The 21,257-nt window shown below is 38.8% G+C and overlaps 1 protein-coding gene and 1 long non-coding RNA gene across 5 annotated transcripts in view; one reads left to right on the top strand and one right to left on the bottom strand.

The window, feature by feature from the left end:
- Positions 1 to 18,442, top strand: part of STK38L (serine/threonine kinase 38 like) — a 66,327-nt gene extending 47,885 nt beyond the window's left edge. For all 4 annotated transcript variants that reach the window (XM_031670584.2, XM_072954795.1, XM_072954797.1 and 1 more), the window contains 11 exons: positions 3,771 to 3,893; positions 4,124 to 4,207; positions 6,897 to 7,020; positions 8,696 to 8,850; positions 9,222 to 9,324; positions 9,510 to 9,571; positions 11,392 to 11,509; positions 11,922 to 12,045; positions 13,018 to 13,113; positions 15,439 to 15,530; positions 15,635 to 18,442. In XM_031670584.2, the coding sequence (XP_031526444.1) occupies positions 3,771 to 3,893; positions 4,124 to 4,207; positions 6,897 to 7,020; positions 8,696 to 8,850; positions 9,222 to 9,324; positions 9,510 to 9,571; positions 11,392 to 11,509; positions 11,922 to 12,045; positions 13,018 to 13,113; positions 15,439 to 15,530; positions 15,635 to 15,762 (1,209 nt within the window). In that variant the 3' untranslated portion in view covers positions 15,763 to 18,442. The remainder of the gene's footprint in view (positions 1 to 3,770; positions 3,894 to 4,123; positions 4,208 to 6,896; positions 7,021 to 8,695; positions 8,851 to 9,221; positions 9,325 to 9,509; positions 9,572 to 11,391; positions 11,510 to 11,921; positions 12,046 to 13,017; positions 13,114 to 15,438; positions 15,531 to 15,634) is intronic.
- Positions 9,590 to 21,257, bottom strand: part of LOC116276843 (uncharacterized) — a 79,138-nt gene continuing 67,470 nt past the window's right edge. Inside the window, exon 3 of the long non-coding RNA XR_012066990.1 lies at positions 9,590 to 9,740. This is a non-coding gene — a long non-coding RNA (uncharacterized lncRNA). The remainder of the gene's footprint in view (positions 9,741 to 21,257) is intronic.

Below are 21,257 nucleotides of genomic sequence, written 5' to 3'. Positions count from 1 at the left end.
TGGTGTAAGATAACTTTATAACTTAGGTACTGTGGGTTTCCTATTTGAATGTGGGCTCCTTACTTTTTTGCTATGATGGCTATCTTTGAAAATGGGCAGCTTTTTTTAAATTCCAAGAAAAAAAAATACATACACTTTTTAATAGAAGTCCTGGGAATTGAACCCAGGACCTCGTGCACGCTGCGCATGCGCTCTACCACTGAGCTATACCCTCCCTCAAGAACATATATTCAGTGAACAGTATCTACAGTATTCTAGGTGTGAGGAGTGAGAAAGGGCTCCAAAAATAATGAATCAATTGCCAAATCTTAAAAGTTTTTCCTAAATATTTCTTAAAACCCCGCAGTTCTTTAGTCCAGTGTCACTAACCTAGTAGCTTAAACTGCTGTGAGTTTCACCTGCAGCATCACTGCATCTCTCCATGAGGAGCTCACAGACTAGAAGGAGACTTTACGTGTGTGTGTGTGTGTGTGTGCAGGTAAAACTATGTATATGTGATGGAATGTGGTGAGCTTTGAAAATACAGAGATTTTTTCCCCCCTTAATTCAGAGGATCAGAAAAGGTTTCAAGGAGGAGTTAACAATTGATTTGAATCTTAAAGAAATAGGTGGAATTTACATTATCACTAAGAGGTAGCTACCAAATAAGGAATCTATGCAGGATATTGAACTTTAATAATGAAATCTACAAAAACAGATGCCCAAGGGATGAGCAGGTGACGTAAATGGGAGAAGCCGGCCAGCTTGGTTTCGTAGTGACATCTTAGGTTGTACTCTTTTGATCTAACATACTTGCATAGTCAACTCATGAGAATGTTTTTTCACCTCCACAGAGAAATGGAATTTTTTTTTTTTGCCTTGTTGTAAAGTATTTGCTCATCACAGTTTATCTTTTGATAAATTTATCTCAGCTCTTCACTTTGCTGAGAGAAGACAAAAGCGCCAGCCTGATCATCGCCACCACATCCCCATCACCGGGAGACTGGGGCCGTGGCTGGTCTGGACTGGTCACGAAGCTGCATGCCGCCCACCCAGAGGGGCTGCCCTGTGGGCCAAGGGAGGCCAAGGGAAATCTGGGCTTTTATGAAATCACCTGCTTTTTAAAATATTGACAGGTCATTAGAGTGTTTTAAAAACAACTTGGCCAAATCACATGCGTCTGTGAGTCGGACACAGCTTGGAGCTTCCAGCTGGCAAACACCTGGTGTCCACACCAGGAAGTACTGAGTTCATCTCCAGCTGTTTTCTTTAATCCTCCTAATAACTTACAGAAAATGTGAGGTGATTTTTACCGTTAAAAATGCTCTGTGGCCCGTAATAACCATTTATAAAACACCTGAAATTTTCAGTAGAGATACTTGAATTCCACAAATGCATATTGTAAGGCCCCATGCCGGATCCTAGACTCTTTCGTGTTCTATAAAACAGACACCCTCTCTCAATTCAGTGTACAGTACAGTGGAACTATCTTTATGTGGGGTGAGTCTTTTCAGTGTAAAATTGTTTTATAACAATATATTCATCCTTAATTCATCCGGTAACAGAAAGTTATTTGTGAAATCTGTGAAAGTTACTTGTGAAAACCCAACCATATGTAATGTGGCTGTGAAAAGCATCCGGACTGAGATGAAGTTGTGAGCTGACCCTTTTCATGTCCTAAAACTTCTGTGCCCACTGTCTGTTACAAAAGCTGAGCACCCTGCAGATGGAGAGTTTGTGGAATGCCCATTTGAAAAGGAAAACAATGTATGTCTAGTTTCATCTCACTTAAAATCCCAAATGCAGAATATTATTTACTGTAATGGAAAACCAAAATGGGCAAATTTAAGCTGCAAGAGAGCCATGTAATGTTAAGCCTGTCCCCAGGTTTTTGTTGTCTTTGGAGGGGACCAAAGACACCAAAATGTTATTTATTTTTCAAGGCAACTTAATCTACACAAGTCGGGAGCAGATATACCAACATACTTTTTATCATTGATTTTTTTTTTTAATGTGAACTGGCTGCAGCTTCCTCTGGACCACAACATGAGCTTTAATATCATGGAATATAGTTTTTTTGTTTTTTTATTTTTATTTTTTTTAAGTAAGGTAGCAGTAATGTAAGTGATTTCCGTTTTTTGTGGGATTAAATATTCCATAACCTGTGATTTCCCTCTTGGCCATTAAGTAGCTGTCCTCAGACTCCATGAACGTTGTTCACTTGCTGCATTACACAACCTGTCAGATAGTAACGAACTTTTTTTTTTTTTTGCTTGCCTCTCTTGTCTGTTGATTTTGAGCATAATTTATGAAACCGTGTGATGAGATCTTCTTTTCCATTCAGATTAGACGGGTTTCTGAATATCCATTCAACTGTACTGTTTTATAATCCATAAAGTTGGAAATCCAGAATGCCTTTCAAAATGCCTGTATTTAATCATTTAACTTCTTAAAGGTTTTTACTGCTTTGAAAGACGGTACTACAGTGCCACCACGTGGCCTTTTTTATTATAGTCAGTTTAAAACAAGCTACTTTTTTGAGTGATTCTTTCATTTTACTAGTAATTCATTTTTCAACATTATTCCAAAGGCATTTTTAAACAAAAATATCTTTGCTATTTCTACCACTGATGTGCCTGAGTGTGTGACTTGATTTAGCTATTTAAAGTTGTTTAGACGTAATTTCTTAACTTTTATCCTCTTGGATTAACTTTGTCAGAAGTATCAGAATCCCATTGCGTGGGTGTTACATATTTGCATATTTCTAATTAATAGTTCACCTTATCCTTTTGAAAACAGATGTACACAGGGGTAGGAAGGGACTAATCAGTGGTTACACCTTGAGCTGTGTTTAGGAGTAATGGTTCTGAGCTGTTTCAGCCGTTTAAGACTTGTCTCCTCCTCGGACCTGGACCGCTGGGAGCTTGATAGGGTTCAGCTGAAGATGAACTGGAGTTTAACTTTTTTCACTAATTTTGTTTGTTACATATTCTACGTGGCCTCTACTAGGCAGAGGTAGTTTGACGTAATCCTATGTCAAAAAAACAGAATTTTGTTAGGTAAGGGGAAAAGTGAGGTTTAGAACAATTAAATAAATACTCGTTCTGAGTGTAAGCTTCAGGTAGTTTGTGGTGTTTCTTATTAATGGTAATTAATTTTTGTGATCTTTGGAGAATGACTTAAGAAATTCTTGACTTGAATATTTTAAAGAATTCTTGTGTAATTATTTTTTGTCACAATTTTATATTTTCAAGGAAGTTGTGTGCCAAGTCTCAAGCAGTTTATTAAAAATTTGTCCAAGAATAAATTCTAGCATAAATAAATCTGTACAGAAATATTGCTGTTGTGTTATTATGGTGTCATAAGTCTCAGTAGTTATGACAGGGCAACCTTGGAAATTAGGGAATTGAAGCAAAATAGATTTCTTGACAGAGTAAAAACCAATATCAGAATACTATTAGCACTTTCTAAAGTTTAATTTTTGTTTTTGAATTAAGTTAACATATAGATGAAAGAATACGTGAAGTAGTTAAGATGAAACATTTAATGGAGTCCACCCCAAGAATAAAGATTTATCAATTGTTAAAACATTTTAAAAATCTTTGGATGGTTTTCTTTTTTTCCAGGCTGAGTAAACATTCAGCTTTGGCCAACAAGTTATAGCACTAATATGTAATATTTAAGATACCTTACCCCCATTATACTGTGTCTCATCTTTTAATACTTTAGGCTTCCTTTGAAACAGTCTGATTTTAAAGTTTTAATCCTTTTAAACTGTCCTTTTTTAATAGAAAAAGCTACGCCGATCACAACATGCTCGCAAGGAAACAGAGTTCTTACGGCTCAAGAGGACCAGACTGGGCCTGGATGACTTTGAGTCTCTGAAGGTTATAGGAAGAGGAGCGTTCGGAGAGGTGCGCATCCTCCCTAAGTTGCCGCTGCCGACAGTGTCCATCTTGCCACACTTTACAAGATGTATTAAAATAGTTTAATCTGTATTAAAGCAGTGTAATGTATTAAAATAGCTTAATTTTAATAGAATTTCGAAAATACCAGCCATGGCAAATTACAGGAGCCTGCCTTTCACTCCTAAATAAACAGGAGTGGGTGCTTGACATTGACAATACGAAGTTTTACATTCCAGGTGCGGTTGGTCCAGAAGAAAGACACAGGCCATATCTATGCAATGAAGATACTGAGAAAAGCAGACATGCTTGAAAAAGAGCAGGTACGAGTTCTCTAACACAGGTGACCAAACTGACGGTGTGAGAGGAGACATTACGCATTAGGGTTTTTGAAAAGAAACGGACACATCTTACTTAGAATCCATGCACTTTTTTTTTTTTTTTTGGTAGCCTGTTTCATTGCTTCTCAATTCTTGCAGTTAAAATTGCTCCCAAACTGATAATCTAATTTACACATCTGTTCGGGCTGCCATGACAAAACACCGCAGACTGGGGGCTTAAACAGCAGGAACTTACTTTCTCACAGCTCTGGAGGCTGGAGTCCAAGATCAGGGCAGGGTTTGGTTTCTGGTGAGAGCTCTGTCCTGGCTCCAGATGGCTGTCTTCTCACTGAGTCCCAGAGAGCCTTTCCTCGGTATGTGCCCAGGGGGGAGGCGGAGAGGGAGCCCCCTGGGTTCTCTTCTTACAAGGACACTGAACCACCCTCTTATGGCCTCACTTAATTAACCTTGATTGCTTCCTTGGAGGCCCTGTGTCCAGATTCATTCATTCACACTGCGGGTTGGGGCATCGCCATAGGAACCTTAGGGGGGACACGAACATTCAGTCCATAAGAAAATACCTACTTTTCTGACTTGAGTGAAAATAAAGATGCATTCTCAGCCCTCCTAGTCCTGTCACACATCCAGTAAGCAAACTGGGCTCCTGAGAATTTGCTAAGTTTACTTATTTCCAAAATCTGTAACCGCTCCAGTTTTATACTGCTGGGCTCTCTCTGTATCTCCTGTGACTTAATACAGTTTATGGAATGGCCATACATCTGAAAACATCCATCGTGTTATTTTATGTGCTTACCTGCCTTTCCAGTCTGGGTGGACGCCCTTAGAAGCCTCAGCTGAATACACGTGCTCATGAAGGACTCAACACTGGGGTAAAGAGGGAGAGGGCACCGCTCTGGACCTGGTGCTTTATTTGCTTAGTCTTTTAGTCCCACATAATGCTTACTTTGTTACTACGGCAGCGTGATGTTGAGTTTTATTTAAATAAGGCCCACTTGAATTTTCACTGCATTGTTTTACTTTATTTCTACTCCATTCATTCAACAAGTATTTTTCAGGTACCTGTGATATGTCAGATACGGTTCTGGGAATACAGTGATTCCCAGGATTCTTATTCATTTATAGTTATGTGGAAAATGGGCAGATAGCTATTTCAAATAGTCATGATTGACAAGTACTATGAAGAAGAATTTTACAAAAGGATAAAGTGATGCAGGTGACCTGGCTTTAGGAGGAAGAATTAGATGAGGAAAGGTTCTCTGAGAAGGGCGTATTCGATGAGGGACTGAGTAATGAGAAAGAGTGACATCTAACCATCCAGTAGAATAAAGATCTGGGGAGCAGATGCAGAGGACCTGAGGCAGGAAGAACCTTGGCGTGCTCAGAGAAGAGGAGGAAGCCACTGTGGCTGGAACTCAGTGGGAGAGGGAGGCAGGGACCAGATCTCACAGAGCTCCGAAGGCCGAGAAGTGGAGTGCGGGTCTTACTCTGAATGCAGTGGGAAGACTCAGGAATCTTCTAACTGAGCCATATAGGATTAGTCCCGGATGGGGTTTTAGAGGAAGGACAAAAGGCAGCAGTTAGTTCCAGCTGCATCTTCAATTACCAGCCACACGTGGCTACTGGGCGCTTCAGCGTAGCTGGTCTGAATGGAGATATGCTGTGAATGGAAAATATCCACCAAATTTTGAAGACTTGGTGGGAAAAAAAATGTAAAACATCTCAATAATTTTTATATTGATTCCATATTGAAATGATAACATTTTGGATTGGATCTATGGGGGTCACAGAAACTGTATTAAAAATAATTTCACCCATTTCTTTTTACCTTTTGCATGAAATGACATACTTAAAATGACGTGCGGGGCTTGCATTCTATTTCTGTTGGACAGCCCTGATCTAGAATATTTTGTAGGAGAAATCTCCCTGGAGCCCAACATCAAGTCTGTCTTACACTTTGGTTGCTCCCTCCCTCCCATATAAATTAATCTGCTTTTGTCACCATTGAATTTTCATTTTTTCAGTCTACAAAGTGTTCACGTAATAGTTGCTCTAGTAAATATGCATCTGACAAAAGTCAGTAGCAAAACCCCCAAAAATTGTACAATAATTTGCTGTAGATCATGTTTGTAGATACTATAACGGTTTATATCATAACAAAATAATATAGAATTATTATATATATTTTTATTTCTTAAAAAAACAACGGCTAAAGACCAAGTCAGGCCCTTTGTTGAACTAGTAACAGTTAAAAATAGTTTGCTGAGGACCCTGACTTTGTCATACTAATCTATAGGGTATTGCTTACTAATTTTAACATTTAAAAGTCAGACCAAGGCCCTAAGTTTATATGACAAAGCCAAGATCCTTGGTGAGGTGGAGATCCTGGTTAGAGGGTTTTTTAGACTAATCATTTTTCTACCTCGAAGGCCTCAGCTTCCCTAATATACCTCCTGTGGTTCCAACTTGCCAGCCTAAAGCTATCAGCTAAAATAAACTATTTCCTGAATTCCATATTTAATGAGGATATGAACATGCATATAGGTTTCAAATCTTTTCTAAAACTCCCGCTTTCCTCTATGACTGTTAAGGAACTGGGCTGATAATTGTTAAGAAGTAAGCTTGAAAAATGTATAATGTGTTACAATTCTTATTTCAAAATGCATTCATCCAGGTGGCCCATATCCGAGCAGAAAGAGATATTTTGGTAGAAGCAGATGGTGCCTGGGTGGTGAAGATGTTTTACAGTTTTCAAGATAAGAGGAACCTATATCTGATCATGGAATTTCTCCCTGGAGGTAAATCAAATATAACAGCAGTCACAGGCTAATACAGGCACATACTTGTATGTAATTATAATTGTATTGATTAGATTTACTTTTATATTCCTGGCTCTGAGGCTTTACAGTCAATCATGATTTTCTGATAGTTCCTCCCATAATAATGCTAGTTGTGACCACAAATCAGATTATTTATGAAGAAACGATAAAGTTGGTACATTTAAATACTACCATTCTGTCTTTACTGTATATAATTATTAAGATTGTTACATAAGTTTAGAGTTAAGAATAACGAGTCACTTAGGAAGAAGACAGACAACCCAGTGGGCACATGGTAGGCTGTGAACAGAAGAGAAACTCTGACTTGTCTACAAATATATAGGAAAATGTTCAGCTTCACCCGCATTCAGGGAAATGCAAATTAAAACAGGAGTGATTCCACCTCTTACCCAACTGTCTAATAAAAATAGTAAAAGTCTGATGAGGCTGTAGGGGAAACCGGCCTCTCATCCATGCAACGGAATCTCCAGCTCTCATGGAGAGCAGTTCACAGACAACAAGTGAAGCTGAAAATGCGTGTGTCCTGCAGCCTGGCATCCCAGCCCGCTGTGTTCCCCGGGGAGTCTCCCCCGCAGGCGCACGGGCGGCCTGTAAAAGCATGCTCATGGCCGCAGTGCCACGATGGTAAAAAACCCGATGCAAGATGAATGTCCATCAGCAGAAGAATGGATAGATAAAGTGTGGCATAATTGTGTGATGAAATGTTTAACAGTAGTGAAAAGTCAGGAGCTTTATCTGTTTCAACAGTAAGACCTCAGAAGCGAGAATAATAACGCAAGCTGTGGAATTACGTGTATAGTCGATGTCACTTGTGTGATTTTTAAAAACATACAAAAGACCGTAAGTTTGCAGGTTAATACACATGTGTATGAAAACGTATTTCAAAGCTAAGCTGGAAGGATACGCACCAAAGCAAATCCGTGATGATGGCTGCTCAGCAAAAAGGGGACGGGCCCAGGATGGGAGAGCAGGGCAGAGACTCTGCGTGGGGTTTGTCTTTAAACACTTGAAGCATCGTGGAAAAATATTAATAGTTGTCAGTTCTGAGTTGTTAAGTCCACCAGTGTGTATTCTTTGCCCCTTTAAAAGAACAGAATTTCTTGAAAATAAAAGAATGTCTAGAGGTGACCCTTTTAGTGGGACGATGGCCTATTTTTGCTGGCCCCAAGAGCTCTGAGTGGTTTTTTTTGGAACTGGAATTTGAAAGAATATATCCCATTTCCAGGTGTGCTTACACTGATTCATTTTCACAGCTCGATGTGTTTTCTTCCGCAGCTTATTCTGGATGTTGAGTGGTAGATACGACGTCATCACCAGCTCTGTTCTGATTTGATTTCACATAGTTTCTACATGAAAATCATTCAATAGGGGGAGGGTATATAGCTCAAGTGGTAGAGTGCATGCTTAGCATGCACGAGGTCCTGGGTTCAATCCCCAGTACCTCCAATTGAAAAAGAAAAAGAAAAAAAAATAGAGAAAACTACATTTAGCCCTAGAGATGGTTGAGAGTACACTGGGTGGATCATAAAATGCAAAATCAGGCAGATGTTGTATGTTACAAAGACATCTTTCCAAGGTTCCCCCCCCCCAATGAGGCACTTCTTACCCCTGGTGCCTGTTTCCCTTTACTTAGGTGACATGATGACCTTGCTAATGAAGAAGGACACTCTGACGGAGGAGGAGACACAGTTCTACATCTCAGAGACTGTGCTGGCAATAGATGCGATCCACCAGCTGGGTTTCATCCATCGGGACATTAAACCAGACAACCTCTTGTTGGATGCCAAGGCATGTGAGGAAGCCGGTGAACTGTTAGGTTGCTGATTATTTTATGCAGTAATAGGGCTGACTCTGTGATTGGACACGGGCAACTGCTGTTTCTCTCATTGCTCACCTACATTATTTCATAGAGTGACACAACAGGAGAGGACTCTGAGGTGACATGGCGTCAAGGGAAAATTGGCTGTCTTTGTCTTCCATTTTCTGCCTCTTAAAATCATCATCATCAGATAGTTAATCTGCATTTCACCTGTATGGATTCTAAGCTAAGCATTTTTCCAATAATTGCATTTAGAAGAAGAGTTTATTATAAGACTTTGTCTCAAAGTCAACATAATGTATTGATTTTATTTGAGTGTTTTTTGTTGTTGTTTTTCTAGGGTCATGTGAAATTATCTGATTTTGGTTTGTGCACGGGATTAAAGAAAGCTCATAGGACTGAATTCTACAGAAATCTTACACACAACCCCCCAAGTGACTTCTGTAAGTTTGATTTTTATCGAGTGGAGGTGGTGCGGCTGGTTTAATTCAGGACCATTGGGAACTGAAGCTTGTCTCTCTCTCCTCACCCCTTAAACCACTGTATTTTCAGTGCGTCTGTGTGAATTTGTTTTTTTGGGGAGAGTTGTTCCCTCGTGATTACAGTTCTTCTGTCTTGTTGAAATTAGCATTCCAGAACATGAACTCAAAGAGGAAAGCAGAAACGTGGAAAAAGAACAGGAGACAGCTGGTGAGTAGCCACGTTTTGAAGAGAGAACTTTGTGCCTTGGTCCTCAAATCTCATTCGGTCTTTGCTTGATAATTTGGATCTTCAGAATGGTTAGTTCTTACTTCATAGCAATGTTAGAGCTTGCTCAGGGGTCATGCAGTTTTCTTAGTTTCTCTGTACATTTCCTGGCCTGTAAAGGAAAATGCGATTTTTAGCACATAGTAATTAGCACTTTCTGTAAAACTCACCGAGATGAGTGTGATTGTAGTAAACGCCTTGTGATTTCTGTCGCTCCATTTTCCACACCTGTCCTGATACCAATCAGCATAAGTAACGTGGTTGCGTGTTTCTGAGAACTTCTCCATAGACAGAGTGTGGCGTGATAACAGTGTTACAGTAAAACAGATAAAGTGAAGTTGGAAAAGCAGACTTGACCGCAGATAAACTTAATGACTCCTTTCATGTGGAGCAACACTGTTTTTAACCCCACACTACTCTCCTCCATTACTTAGCACATACTAGAATTGTTTGCCCCTTTTCCTCTTTCCCTTTATCCTGTTCACTAGGTCTGTGGACACTGTCAGGGTTAGACGTGTGCCTTTGACTTTAATTTCCTAACTTCTTGTAGAACGTACCATACCTATCAACATTCTAAATATTTGTTAAATCCGACCAAGCGACGAAGGGAAACTGAAACTCACTCAGCATTCCCTCAGGAAGGTAAATAGGCCAAAGGCAGTGGCCTGATATCCTCTCAAAGCAAAGAAAATGACCTTTGCATTACTGAGCTCACTCTCTCACTCGCCCAAGCAGTTGCAAACGTCTTGTGCTTGCAAAACATTTCGGGGTCTTTAAAAGTGTTTTGAAAATATTTTGAGCAATGCAGTAACGACAGAATCTTCCTTCTACTTTTAAATGTGTCACTTTTAGATCAGATTTTACAATTGAGAAAAGGATCGCAGTATTTGGTACCTGTAAAGGGAAAACCGAATACTGCTTAGAACTGTGGTGGGAATTTTCTGTGCCCCTAATCACAGAGTATTCACAGCCGATCGCTCATGTACAGGTCTTACTATTCTTGTGACCATCATTATGACTTACATCAGTGTTTCCCAGTGGGAGATGGAGGTACTCTTGATATTCGGGTCAGAAAAGTCCTTTAGAACCTGTGTCCCCAGACCACTGAATGCCAGGCATGTCCTCCCCCAGGTCACTGAAGTCACAAAATCTACTGTCACACATTTTCAAATGGCTCCTTGAGTACTACTGTTCGTTGAAAACTATTGCCTTTAAGTTTTTATAAGATTTTATATGAATTAAGAATGAAAAACTGCATTGCTTTCTAATGGATAAGCAGTGCCCTGGAAATAAGTTTATAATGAGAATACCTGATGTTATGTTGTAGGTTATAGTTTACAGACATATTCCTTTGCTTGCTTCATCCTCATACCCACCCTGTCAGGGCCCGTATTATTATTCCAGTTTTATGTTGGCAGAAGCTGGGGTTCAGAAGGGTTGAATAACCTGCCTGAGAACACGTTAGTTGTGAGTGGGGGAGCCAGGCCTACTGGGCGCAACCTCTTTATTTATTTATTTTTGGAATGGATTTAGACCTAAATACGTAAATAACTTAGTTGAGCTCTTTAGGGGACAGGAATCATGTCTTAAACGACGTATTATCTGACTCAGTTCCTATCACCAGGCCTTAGACATGGTAAGCAACACAAGTATTAAAGAAAAGGTTAACTTCTGTATATGTTGGTTTTTCCGGTAGAGTCACACTGTGATCTTTCAAAAAAGAAAGACTGAGAACACTGATCTGACGAGCTGTTCCTTTGCAGGCATATTCCACTGTCGGGACACCGGATTACATCGCTCCAGAAGTCTTCATGCAGACTGGTTACAACAAGTTGTGTGACTGGTGGTCTTTGGGAGTAATTATGTACGAGATGCTAATAGGTGTGTTTTATCAATTCATTTGTGTGCATACTGTGCACATTCCCTGAGTGCTGCTGATTGATCATATTGTAGGTATTATGGGCTAAAATATCTGAACTCTTGAAACTGAGTTCTGACCTCCCCCAAAGTTAAATACACGATGATAAATATCAACAACTTCTCTAGGGACCCTGCTTCAGGAAGGGGGTATTTAACCAAACTCCCACGTATCAGAAGTATCTGCATGGCCTTTTGGGTAAAAGCGGGGCGGTGCTTTAAATCCTTTATTTTATTGACTTAATTACCGATTTTATTATAAACTGATGAGTGGTGTTATTTTTTATTGCTTAGTGAAGCACTCAGGGCCGTATATAGTAGATAAAACATATTTGATCATAAAAGCTAATGAATTTTTGTTTTCTCTGATGTGTAGGATATCCACCCTTCTGCTCTGAAACACCTCAAGAAACATACAGGAAAGTGATGAACTGGAAAGAAACTCTGGTATTTCCTCCAGAGGTGCCTATATCTGAGAAAGCCAAGGACTTAATTCTTAGGTTAGTGGTTAAATCCCTAGAAGAGTTTGTTGTACCTTAAACCTTCATAGATGCCAAGAAGACTAGGTTGCCTATTTCAGCTTGGTGGTGGGAGAAGGACTGTCACTGATCTGTAAATCAGAAGGGTCAATAAAGAAAAGATTTTTTTTTGTTGTTTAAATGTAGCCTCTCAAAAGGGAGTATGCAGAAAAAAAAGTAAGAGTTAAGAAGAGGGGAGAGGTCTTATATTATTTCAAAGGTCACTCCTGTTGGAATGCAGTGACTTTATCCCCTAAAGAGGAAGAGGAAATAAATTGTTAGTAGCAGTTCATATCACAAAAGTCCATATATAAAACCTTCCCTAAGCAATATTCCATTTGTTTTCTCAACTGAGATGACGTGTTTTGGTACTGTTGTGAAATGGCCAGAAGGAATATAATTGGAAACAACCTGTGGGAACAGCCAAGTGGCAGCATATTATTAAAAAAAAAAAAACTTTAAACTGTACATGACCTCTGACCCAGTAATTCTACTTCTAGGAATTTTGATTATGTAGATAATCAGATATGTGTAAAGACAGATATAATATGTTATCTTGGTACTGTTTTTACTAATGAAAAATTGGAAACCATCTAAATGTTCACCAATTGTGGACTGGCTAAATACAGTGTTTCCATGTGTAAATTTTAGGAAATGAAGTAATAGAAAAATATTTAATGACTTTGGGACATGTTCTCAGTATATTAAGTGGAAAAAAAACAGTACTAAAATGGTAATTACTGTATCAACACAATATTTTTGAACTTATAATGAAAAACTAGAAGGAAATGGCTTCAAAGAAGTTATGTCTAAGTAGTGCAATTAAAGATGATTTCTGTTCTTTTCCCACCATAAACAGACTTAAATATAATAATATAAAAAAAATTTGAAATAATGCAAAGAGTACTTTAGACATAATTTGCATATGATGATTTCTCTGTTTCCATTTTCTAGGTTTTGTATTGATTCTGAAAACAGAATTGGGAATAGTGGAGTAGAAGAAATAAAAGGGCATGCTTTTTTTGAGGGTGTAGACTGGGGGCACATCAGGTATGTTTATCGGCTTTTAGTGGGAGAGGTCTGAGTGAAAGCTTTTTTACTAGACTTAGCGATTAAGTTTGTCTCTGATTCTGCTAGATTAAATATAGGAAGTAACACTGTGATAACATTATTAAGCCAGTGTTTTCTGTATTAGATAAATGACTGAGCATAGTGACTGTAGCTAAATAGCTCATTTTCTCTCATGTCCACTTTATGGAAAAAGCACATGTGATGCACCTGTTTATTTTTTATTTTTTTAAACAACTTTATTGTGGTGTCATTTGTGTCCAGTAAAGTACACATATTTCAGATGTACAGTTTGATGGATTTTGGTAGATGTACGCACCTGTGAAACCACCACCACGATCAAGACACTTCTCATTTCCATCTCTCCCCCAGAGGTCTGTGCACCTGTTCAGATTGCGCTATTCAGAGTTCCATGATAAAGGCTGTTAGCACAACGATGATGTATTTACATTTCACAGTATAACCCTTCAGTTTTGTCTCTAATACACCATACGGTGTCTCCTTTGTTAATTTGTAAGCGTGTACAATCCCTCTTTTAAACATTGTGGAAAAAGTTAAATAATGCAAGTAACTTTTATTTATGTCTTCATTTTTAATGGCAGTTTAATTGAACCCAGGACCGCATACATGCTCGGCACGCACTCTACCACTGAAATATACCCTCCCCCTTAAGTATGCAAGTAACTTTTAAGACTTTGCTTATAGTTAGTTGTGAGCACGGGCCTTGATTCCATTTGCAGCCAAACTGTCTCCAATAGTCTTGGTCTCTTATCCACAGAGCAGTGGTTTAGGAACAAATCTAATCGGCCATTTCCTCTTAGAATAAAACTAAGGATCCTTGAATGCATTTGGGGACTGTGGGGCGTGGCCCTTGCCTCATCTGTACAAGGAGCATCTTGTGCGGTCTTTCCCGCTCCTCCCGCCCCAGAGCTTTGTCACTTGCTATTTGCTGTGACAGAAATCTCTTCCGTGTCCCCGTTCCTGCCTCTGCCCCACCTAGCCCGCCCCTTCTCACTTTCAAGACAGCTGGCATGTCACTTCACTGGAGATCTTCGCCAGAGCCCCCGCGGTGTTCTAGGCATCCTGTCTGATTATAACCACTTGTTGTGGGGCGGGGGGAGGATTTACTGTGTGTCCAGTACTGTTCTGAGTACTTCCTGTACTTTTCTTAACCTCACAATAAACCTTATAAAGTAGGTATTGTTATTACCCCTGCGTTACAAATGAGGAAACTAGGTCACAGAGAAGGAATTTGCCTCCAGTGCCTCAGCCAGTGAATGACCTAACTAGAACTACTAACTAGAGCTGGACCCAGGCAGTCTGATTCTGGAGTCCTGACTCTTAGCTGCTACACTGTATTATACCGTCCAGACATCATCTCATTGAGCGAAACTGTGATTCCTGCCTTGTTACAGTTGGAAGATGCTTAGAGATTACCGGTCCAGCCTGCTGGTTTTGTAGGAGGGGACGGTCACTGTGCCCTCATACAAAGGTCACACTGCTAGTTAATGACAAGAGATTAGATCTCAGGGCACCAGGGTTTAGGCTTCTTTTCACTAAATTGATGTAAATTTATTAAGTTAGGACATTAAATATAAATAGGTTGGAGTAACTTGGGGGAAAATATATACTTGATTTTGCATAATTTTATAAACTTATCACTTCAAAGAGCCAATAAATACTTGTTGGAAAGACAGAAGCAATAAAAATTGATACCTTTTAACCATTTTTAGCATGATAAGAAGACATTTTCATGGCTTATTTTTGAAACTAATGACTCTGATTCCCTTAAAATTTATATGATTAAGAAATTTTTGGATTCAGATTTCATCACAAATGTGTAGTCCCTTCACCCTTTGAGCCCCGTATTTTCCCAAATGACTTTTGACTTACAGATCCTCTACTAGAAGAATTCTATACCTGAATTAACTAGTTAGGGTCCAGTCCCCACAATATCTAGGGTACTTTATATAATGATATATGAAATCTCTTTTGTTCTACTTTTAAATGAAATCTCTTTTGTTCTACTTTTCCCTTCATTGATTGTTGTTTTTTCACTTAAAAAAAAACAGCATGAGAAAATCTTGGTACAAACAAATAAAAGTTCCAAGTAAATGATAGTATTTTAATAAAAAGTTATACCTAACTCTGAAATCCCACTTAACTACAGGTATTTTCCAATCCGCAATAAATTTCCTTGGCTCCTCTAATATCTAGAGAACAGCATGCAGAATTTACACATGAAATTATGTTTTGGAAAATCGAACTCAAGAAAATTGACCATTTTTACTCAATCCCTCTTTCCAGGGAAAGGCCAGCAGCGATCCCTATAGAAATCAAAAGCATTGATGACACATCAAATTTTGATGACTTTCCTGAATCTGATATTTTACAACCAGGTAAGACCACGTACAGCACGATTAGCACGGTTGAAAGTCTCTGAAGAGGATGGCATTTTCACTAATGAAATTCCTTTGCTCTGGGTTCATTTCTCTCTCTCTAGTGCCAAACAGCACAGAACCGGACTACAAATCTAAAGACTGGGTTTTTCTCAATTATACCTACAAAAGGTTTGAAGGGTTGACTCAGCGTGGCTCTATCCCCACCTACATGAAAGCTGGGAAATTATGAATGCAGGTCACCTTCGCTCACAACCAAGAGAACTCAGGTAGCTGCATCACCAGGCTTGCTTGGCGTAGATGACAGGACACTGAGTTGACGGCGGTGCTTCTGACTACAAGGGGAAATTCTGCAGGACTAGGATTTCTAAGACTACTACAGGAATTGGTTGGCAGTGCCAGCTGGCTTTTTTTTTTTTAATATTTTATTATTTTTGTTAACTTTATTATATGAAGGTACTGGAATAAAAGGAGCGTACATCCCTTCCTAACCGCACTGCCTACATGCGTAGTAGGGTCCATTCTGCCTGTGCGTGCTGTGGCTTTGTACTGTAACACCTCTAATCAATTCAGGAGAAACACATATCATTTAAAGCAACGTAGGCTCACCTGTAGGTAACCCTGCAGTATTGCTGTTTTACTGCAAATCTTATGGGTCTAGATAATCAATAAAACAAAAGCCATCTTCCATAGTTGGTATTAGAACACTTGCCCTGTGGGTTGGGACACCTGTAGAATATGTATGAAGACAATTTCTGTAATGGTTTTAAGAAGTTTTAAAACGGAAATACACTGGTTATTTAAAAAATAGAGTTTATCATCATGTTATTCCACAAGCTCCACAGTAGGGAGTGACAAGTTTATAAGAAGGAGGAAGTTTGACACCTTCACTCAAGCACTCCACTAATATATTCACTTTGCATTCAGAAATACTGACGACTTTATATACGTAGTTGTATACTCATAGGGAAATGTACTGTATTATATAAAGTGTAAAGTTGCTTTTCTTGTGACAAAAGGACTTCTTTTTTAACCAGAGGACATGGCATTATTTTAATTTGATTCTGGTGAGTTGAATTTAAGAAATGACCACGAAGGCTGCCTGTAGAACTAGCGTATTTTTATTAAACTATTTTTTTAAATGTCAAACTTCTGATCATGTAAATGGACTTGTAGAGAACAAAGAGCTATTTACTTTGGTTTTTCTAGAAAGTTGTTACATATCATGGCTGGTTAACTTTGATTTCTTTCGAAGAAAACCTTTCCTTTGATAGCACTTGTATTACTGTGCCATTATTTTCCTATGCTCCAAATGTACCAAAGATCCTGAACAGAGTGGATGTTCACAAGTGAGGAGAGTCTCACTGTCCTGTGCGAACGCGGTCTTCAGACGGGGCCGACCTTTGATGTAGGCCCGCGCATTCAAGGGCAATAGAGTTCGCGTTCAGCTACATCACTGTAGTTAATGTAAATGGAATTAAGGAAGTACATGCAGGCCCTGGGGGTCATGATTAGAGGATAGGGAGATGATGTCAGCATCAAATTTTGGGGATATTTCCCTAAAAAATAGTCTTTTCTAGCTCACCATTTTAATTTTAAAATGACTCTCTGAGGTTTTGGTTTCATCAATACTAGTGGAGGAGTAACACTTGATCAAAAAATGGCCTAATGTTTGTCTACTAATTGGTAGAATTTTTTTTTAAAGATACAATTATAGCCATTACGAATGGTCTGTGATCCAAATGTAAAATGATCATTTATTTGTACAGATGTTCTTAATGGGGAAGAATTGCATAGGATTATTATGCAAATCTACAAAAGCTTTTATAAATGTTGCTGCTTGCTAGGGAGCGCCACAGGGTTGCGGTAAGGCCATCCTGAGGTTTTGTCGCGCCCGCCCCATTCTCCCCTTCCAATCCTTCCCTTTCTCCCTTCCCTTCCCCTCTGCCCTCCTCCCCCCTCCTCTCCCTCCCTAGTGTTTGTTTGATACTTATGTGTTCATCTAATAGCTCATCTCCATTTTTCTTGTTTGGATCATGTGGCTGCATATCTAGGAGAGAGAACTATGATAATTCTGGGGTTATCTCAATTTGACTAACTCTGGGTTTTCTTATTATAACTGCCTCTAATTTTTAAAAATCTTTAAAAATCTTTAAAAAAAACCTGCTCTATTTTATGAGATTTTCTCATTCCCCACCTTAAAAAAAAAAAGGACTGTTTTGCTAGTGTGATAGTGAATGGGTTAAGTTATGAGCATATTGCAACATCTAATATGGTAACTATTCTAGTATAAAAAAATGTTCATTAATTCAAGTTAGAGATTGATATAAAGGAGCTGAATTACCTAGGTTTACCTTTTAATTGAATAAGAATAGAGCATTTTTTATTTCCATCTCCTTATTCTTATTAATAAGAAGAACTTGGTTATGGTTGCTTGGCAATCGAAGGGCAGTTATGGAAAGTTTGCTTTGTCTGGAGTCTCATCTTTCCCTGGAGTTAACAGAGTGATTCATAGTCTTTGGGGTTTCCTCCTCATCAAAAGCATTTCTTAAGTGCCTATCTAAAAGCAATTAAGGACCGTGTCTGCCCTTTGGAAGCTGAGAATTTGATTCATGATGCAAATTAGCTAGATAATTTGCAGAACACCCCTGAGACTGAATTTTCTCTATAATATACTTCCCGTACTTCAGGTGAACCATTTAATTTAAATGACAAAACCCTATCCAATCAACTGAGCATAATGACGTTTTCTTTAAATTAGACTCTATTTTGAATTAAAGAGTTTTGTTATAAACTGTGTGTTTTTGGTTTTTCTAAGTATATAGAAAGCTTGTATAATTCAGATTTATTGATTTCCTGATTTAATGTAGATTTTGACTTTTTTATTAAAAAAAACCTTTGTATTAAAGCAAGTTATGTTATTTTTCTTTTATTCTTTTCTTATTAACATAGCTTTAAATGTTTAAATTTGTTGAAGCAGCATGCTACCTGAAAATAAGGGATTTCTTATACATCAACCTTTTCTGAATGGAACATATAGCTGATTTAATAAGCTATAAGTTGAATGGAAAATAACACGTGTGGAATATTCAAAACTGTCTTTGGTTGCTAAGGCTTAAGTTAGGGTCTCATTTATTTCTATAATGGCATACTTTTTCTGTTTTTCAAACACCTGCGTATCTTTGTGTAAATCTGTAAATCTTAAAATAGTTTTAAGTACATTTATTTTTGGCGTTTTATTGTAGAAAGCCTTTAGACAATCAATCAATCCGTATCTCCTGGTAGGAGAAATACGTATCCATCTTTCAGTGATCTACAAACAAATGAATTGGGGTTTAATCCTTAGAGAGGTCCCTGGCTACTAAGCACATTCTTGGAATTGCTAAGATTCAGAACGTTCAAAGTAACTGTTTTGCTACAACCATGATTACTTCCTCTTGTCTTTATCTAAATTTTACGTTCTCTGTAGAAGTGCACTTATTTCTGGAAAATTTTAATGAAACACACTTGGAACAAATATAAATACAAGACACTTGGGACTACTGAAGATATTTTAGATTTTTATGGACAAAATGTGAGGCAGATATTGCTGCTTTAAAAAGGACTGAAGTAATAAAAATAGATCTTAGTTATTTTTTAAAAAGCAATATAAATTATTCAGCAGTTGTCTGGAAAAATAACCATCAGGCTATGAAGTTCTGTGTTCAGTTACTGAGTTTCAAAAAAATGTTTTGGTGGCATGAGGCCTTTTTCATTGAAGGTAAGAAAAGAATAAAAACTATGTTTATAATATTTCTGTTGGTGAGGTTTCTTTGGTTTTATCTTCAAAGTTTTCAGATAGGTGTTATCCAAAATTCAAGAAAGGCGGTTTTGTAACTGTACCCAACTTTCACACTGAAAGATCACATCAAGAACAAAATAAATATTTCGTTTCAATTGTGTTATGTTTAAACAATCAGGATAGTTGTGTGGGTTTATGTACAATTAGCACATGAGGCCGAAACCAGTTAGTAGGCAGAACTGAAAGAGACAATGCTTCGAAGTTAAGTTGAAAAGGCCTCAGAATAGATGGAAGGTAGTGATGTAAGTCCCCCAGGGGCTCAGGTACCCTGGCATCTTGTCCTGTGGAAGACACGGCTCATCATGGTTCGCTTCCTACTGAGCTCAGCGGGAGCCAGCTGGAGTCCTGCTCGCCCGAGATGAGCTCCCCACCGCTCCCTGACTGAGGTCACGTCAGTAATGCCGTTGCCAAGACAAGGCGGTCAAAACACTGAATCTCAACATTTGGACCTTGGAGCAAACTTGGACAGTCATCTTCCAAAAGCATCTTGTGATTAAAAAACTTACATTTATATATGAATGCTTTCACTTACATTATTCATTTTGGTTTTTACTACCACTCTTTGAAATAAGCAGAATCACTTATTTCACAGGTGATGAACACGAGGCTGAGCATGACTTACCCAATACGGGTAGTAAATTGCTCTTGAACCCATTCCGGTGCTCCTTCCACTCCTCCAAATCATAGAGCAGGTTTCATTGACAAATTACCTCATGTGCTTCTAGACCTCAGAAAAATACATGGGAAGCTAGTGACAGAGTTGTCACTTTGGGTGCTTTTGACTGCCACCCCCCCCCCAAAAAAGTATCAGAAGATGCTAGTAAAAATAGCTTCACCAATAAGGAAAATGAGTAACACTAAGACACAAGATGGGAACCTTCCAGAGGAGTCAGTTAAGCATCTCAAAAACATCATCAGGAACATCGGTTCTTTGCACTTTTCTGCTTTGTCATCCTCCAAGTGTTGGCTTTGTCCTTGGTCTTGTTTTCTCAGAGGGATGAGATGGCCACGGGCTCTGAAGATCAAATCCTCATGCAACAAAAAAGGGGAACTACTGGTTGTTCATCCTCTTTTTTTAAGAGCAAGGAAAACCTCCCTCAGGAGTATTCTAAGTAAAGTTAACCCCCACATTCTGTTGGCCATGATTATGTCATCCATCCATTCCTACAACAGTACCTGGTCTGGTGATTGGTTTAAAACTAATCAGGATTCCCTCCCTGGTACTAGGCTGAGGCTCACCTAAAGCACGTGGGCACCTGATACCAGAAGCAAATTGGGGTTACCTCCTAGATAATTATTAAAAGGGTGCCACGCAGGTTTATAGCAATGGTTCTTACCTGAAGCCACTGCACCTGGATTTTTTTGCTGTTTCTGCCATTGCCTTTGTGTGAACTGAAAGCTGGTCCATAAACATCTTTCCTGACCAATCCAGAACAGGAGTACTCAGTACCATTGTGCTAGACCATGGCTCAGCTGCTGGGGTCCCAGGTTTCTTGCCCTTCAGATAACCAGGAATAAGAGTAGATCTCTGGACATTATACAAACAATGGGCGCTTGGCCGAATGACCAGGGCAATAGCTCCATATATAAAGAGATGCGTGCACAACGATTCCATCTTGTCCTAAGTTTTGTTCTCCATGAATTTTTCTTGCAATTTTAATTTATTGCTACTTCTGTCCTCTGGCTTGTGGAAATACACACACACACACACACACACACACACACACACACACAGATACACAGCTTATCCCCTGCAACAACCTAGGCTTAAGAAAATTCATTTTTGACAAGTTGAAGAAATATTTCCTGAAGTAGAGTGCTCAGAGCAACTGTTTCAAAAATCAACTAGGGTGCTTATTTGAAATTAGGATTTAGTGTGTCTTGCC

This window comes from Vicugna pacos, chromosome 34 (assembly GCF_048564905.1).
Source record: "Vicugna pacos chromosome 34, VicPac4, whole genome shotgun sequence".
Lineage (NCBI taxonomy): Eukaryota > Metazoa > Chordata > Mammalia > Artiodactyla > Camelidae > Vicugna > Vicugna pacos.
Note: the sequence above shows the minus strand (reverse complement) of the source record. Positions and strands in the feature narration are given on the sequence as shown.